The 3187-nt window shown below is 64.2% G+C and overlaps 1 protein-coding gene across 1 annotated transcript in view; it reads left to right on the plus strand.

Annotated features, from left to right (window-relative positions):
• Positions 1 to 3187, plus strand: part of TEX29 (testis expressed 29) — a 22344-nt gene that overhangs the window by 2954 nt on the left and 16203 nt on the right. The window contains exon 2 of the mRNA XM_006159657.2: positions 2884 to 2994. Coding sequence (XP_006159719.1) covers positions 2884 to 2994 — 111 coding nt within the window. The remainder of the gene's footprint in view (positions 1 to 2883; positions 2995 to 3187) is intronic.

A 3187-nucleotide genomic window follows, 5' to 3' on the forward strand; every position in this document is an offset into this window, starting at 1 on the left:
GGGGGAACCCGGGGGTCGGGCGGCGGGGTTCGGGGCCCCTGCCCGGGCGTGACCATGCAGGCTCGAGCGAGCTTTCCTCGGACTGCCGTGAGGGTGCGGAGGCACAGCAGAGTCGGAAAGCCAAGGAGCAGAAGGAAGCTCTTTTGAGTAGTGAACAAAGTCCAAAGGGGAAAAAGGAGGGCAGAGTTGCCAGAGGCATCCAGATGGTGACCACCAGGGCGAGCGCCAGGCTCCCTGCCGCCCCGCCCCTTGCCCAGCGCCCTTCCCCGCCGCTCCTGTGCCCCCAGTGGTGAGCCTGCCGGGAGGTGCTGGTGCCTGCACCAGGGGAGGCTGCTCATCGGGCGGCCGCTGCCTCCAGGCCGCAGTCAGGTTGTCAGGCCACAGAGCAGGGTGTGAGCATCAGGGAGGGCATGTGGTCCTTGGGACGGAGTTGACCGCTGCTGGGTCGGGTGCCCCCAGAGTTGAGCGAGGTGCGGGCAGAGCAGCGACAGGAGAGACTCGTGTGCGGTGCGAGCCCCTCTGCCAGCCCTCCTGAGGCAGGGGAGCTGTCTCCCGAAAGCCCCCGGTTTGTCTCGGCCTTTGCCTCTGCAAGGCACTGGGAGCTTGGCTGGCCTCTCGCTTCATCCACCCGGTCTCCTATTCGTCCCCAGTCAAGCCATGGCTGCCCGTACCCACTGCTGTCAGGGCCAGGGCACAGCCTGGGCACAGTGACCGAGTGTCCACCTGGGCTGCCCTGGCTGGGTGCAGCTGGTGTGGCCAGACACCACTGCCAGAGTCGCTGAGGGGACAGCCAAAGGCCATGTCATGAGTGGCCAGTCAGTGATTCTGGGCAGGGAGCTCCTCACAGGGGAGGCTGAGCAGGCAATTTCTGGGTGAGGCCAGCCAGGGAGTGGCTGTGTTGCCTGCTGGACCCGAGGCTCAGGGCAGGAGGAGCGGGGGCCTGGCTGCAGGGAGCCACATTCCCAGAGCCAGGCCACCGTCCTGCGGCAGGCCTGGGGGTTCCACCGTCCTTCAGGGCCAGACCTGCTGTCCCGCTGCAGGCCGGCGTCTCTGCCATCCCACAGGGCCAGATGTGCTGTTCTGCAGCAGGCCTGAGTCTTCACCATCTTCCCTGTGAGCTGCCAGGGGGATCTCAGCACCTCTGTGACCCTGGCAAGCCGGGATCCCAGCCCCCTCAGCCCACAGACCTCAGGGTCCCTTCTGGTGGTGGAGCGAGCAGAGGGTCTGAGACTAGGTCTAGCGCTGGGAAATGTGCGTGGGGACGTCCCTGGGGTTTGGAAACAGGGACAGTTCTGGGAGTCGGGGAGACTGGGGAGGAGGGGCAGGGCAGGGAGAAGCCACTGGGTAAGGGCATTGGCTGTAGCGGGATCAGAGTGCCCACCCCCTGGGCCCTCCTGCTCCTCGCAGGTGCTACGGGGCAGTAAGTGCAGCTGCCAGCCGTCCGGGTGGGGAGAGCCAGCGGCCTGAGCGTCCCGATGGTGCTGTGCGTGGGCGTCCCTGCCCCGCGGTTTGCAGGCAGGAGCATCTGTGTCACCCGAGCACGCCTTTGGCAACCTCACCCCGAGCTGTGCGCTGTGCCCGGTGCCCCGCCCCATCTTTCCAGGGGTGTCTGCTGACGGTGAGCCACGCTGCTGGGTCTGCCATGCTCATGTGTACCATGGTTGTCACTGCCACCCGAAAATGGGGACAGTGGACCTGCCGTGGGTCCTCAGGAAGCTGCACCCGGCCCTGACCTGGACACCCCCAGCAGCACTGGGGGGCCACGGCCACTGAAGTCCCCGCACCTGCAGATGTGGGGCGAATCCCGTATGTCCACGTGGAGCCAGAGCTCAGGACGCGGGCCAAGCTGCCCCCACAGCTGCACCCCTCCCCGGGCCCCTCAGTGAGGACAAGGGCTCCCACAGGCCTTTCCCAGGTACCCTCCGGCCACCACACTCTGCCCGCAGCTGCAGAGAGTGGTGCAGGCACCTCCTCTCCCCGAGCCTGTGGGGGTGAGGTGCCATGCAGGGGGCCGGCAGAGGTACCCCTCTTCCCAGCCCCTCTGACTGGGAGGGGAGGCCAGCATGGTATTTGCAAACCAGGAGGGGGACTGGCTCAGGGAGGGGCAGCAAGGGAACCAGGGACACAGGCCGGCTGGAAATCTTCTATCAGAAGGCCCCAACGACCCCGAGGGACAAGGTGGGTGTGCAAATGTCAGGAGGTGGGCAGCTTACAGGGTGGCAGCGAAGACCCCCTGGGCACAGACCTGTTGGCGACAGCGACCCTGGCTCTGTGGGAATGTGGCTCCCGGCCCCCGGTCCTCCTATCCACCCTCGGGTTGCTGCTGCTCCTGCCCTCACTGCACACATCCCTCCTCCACACCCAGAGGCCCCGCGGTGGCTCTGCCCGGGTGCCTCCGCCCCTGGAGTCCACTTTCTCCCCATCCTCTGCGGAGTTGCACGTTGACTATTGTTCCTTCATTTTGGTCAAAACTGGCAGTAAAGTTTTTGTTCTTTGATTCAGTTTTAACTTCCGAACTGACCCTCGGCCACGTTGCTCGTTGCACCACACCGTGTGCCGTAGTCCCGTTAATTACACGTGTGGCCCGAGTTCCCACGTGGCTGTGGAGCGGCTCATCCCCGCCAACCTCAGGCCTGGCTGGTGTTGCCCGGCCGAGATTTACTCCCGGTCATCAGAGGGCCCCGCACGGCCTGTGTGATCGTGCGCGTTTGTCCAGGACCCCGATTCATCCCAGATCTGTTCCAGTGCTGGACTCTATGATGAGTCTTGAAGAAAGACAAAACCATAGCACCCCCACGACCGCCCATCTGGCCCCCACTCCCTGGGATGGCAGTGGGGGGCCCTGCCTCGGCCACCGCTGTCTCACGTGTGCGCTTCCCGCAGTGTGCGACATCCCCCTGTATGACATCTGTGACTACAACGTCTCCAGGGACCGCTGTAAGGAGCTCGGCTGCTGCTTCTACAAAGGTGTCTGCTACGAGAAGGCGGTCCCCGGTGAGTGCCGCGCCACGCCCCTCCCGCCCCTGCGCTGCTTCTGTTAATTTAACTTAATTTTTTATTGTTTTAATGTAATTATATTTATTCCCGTCCGTTCACTGTACACCACTACAGCAGAGCCAGCGAGGCTCCCCAGAACACCCTGTACACTGGGCACTTCTTCCATCAGTGGCTGGTGTGTGTGCTTAGG

This window comes from Tupaia chinensis, unplaced genomic scaffold, assembly GCF_000334495.1.
Source record: "Tupaia chinensis unplaced genomic scaffold, TupChi_1.0 Scaffold000644_1, whole genome shotgun sequence".
NCBI classification, from domain to species: Eukaryota; Metazoa; Chordata; class Mammalia; order Scandentia; family Tupaiidae; genus Tupaia; species Tupaia belangeri.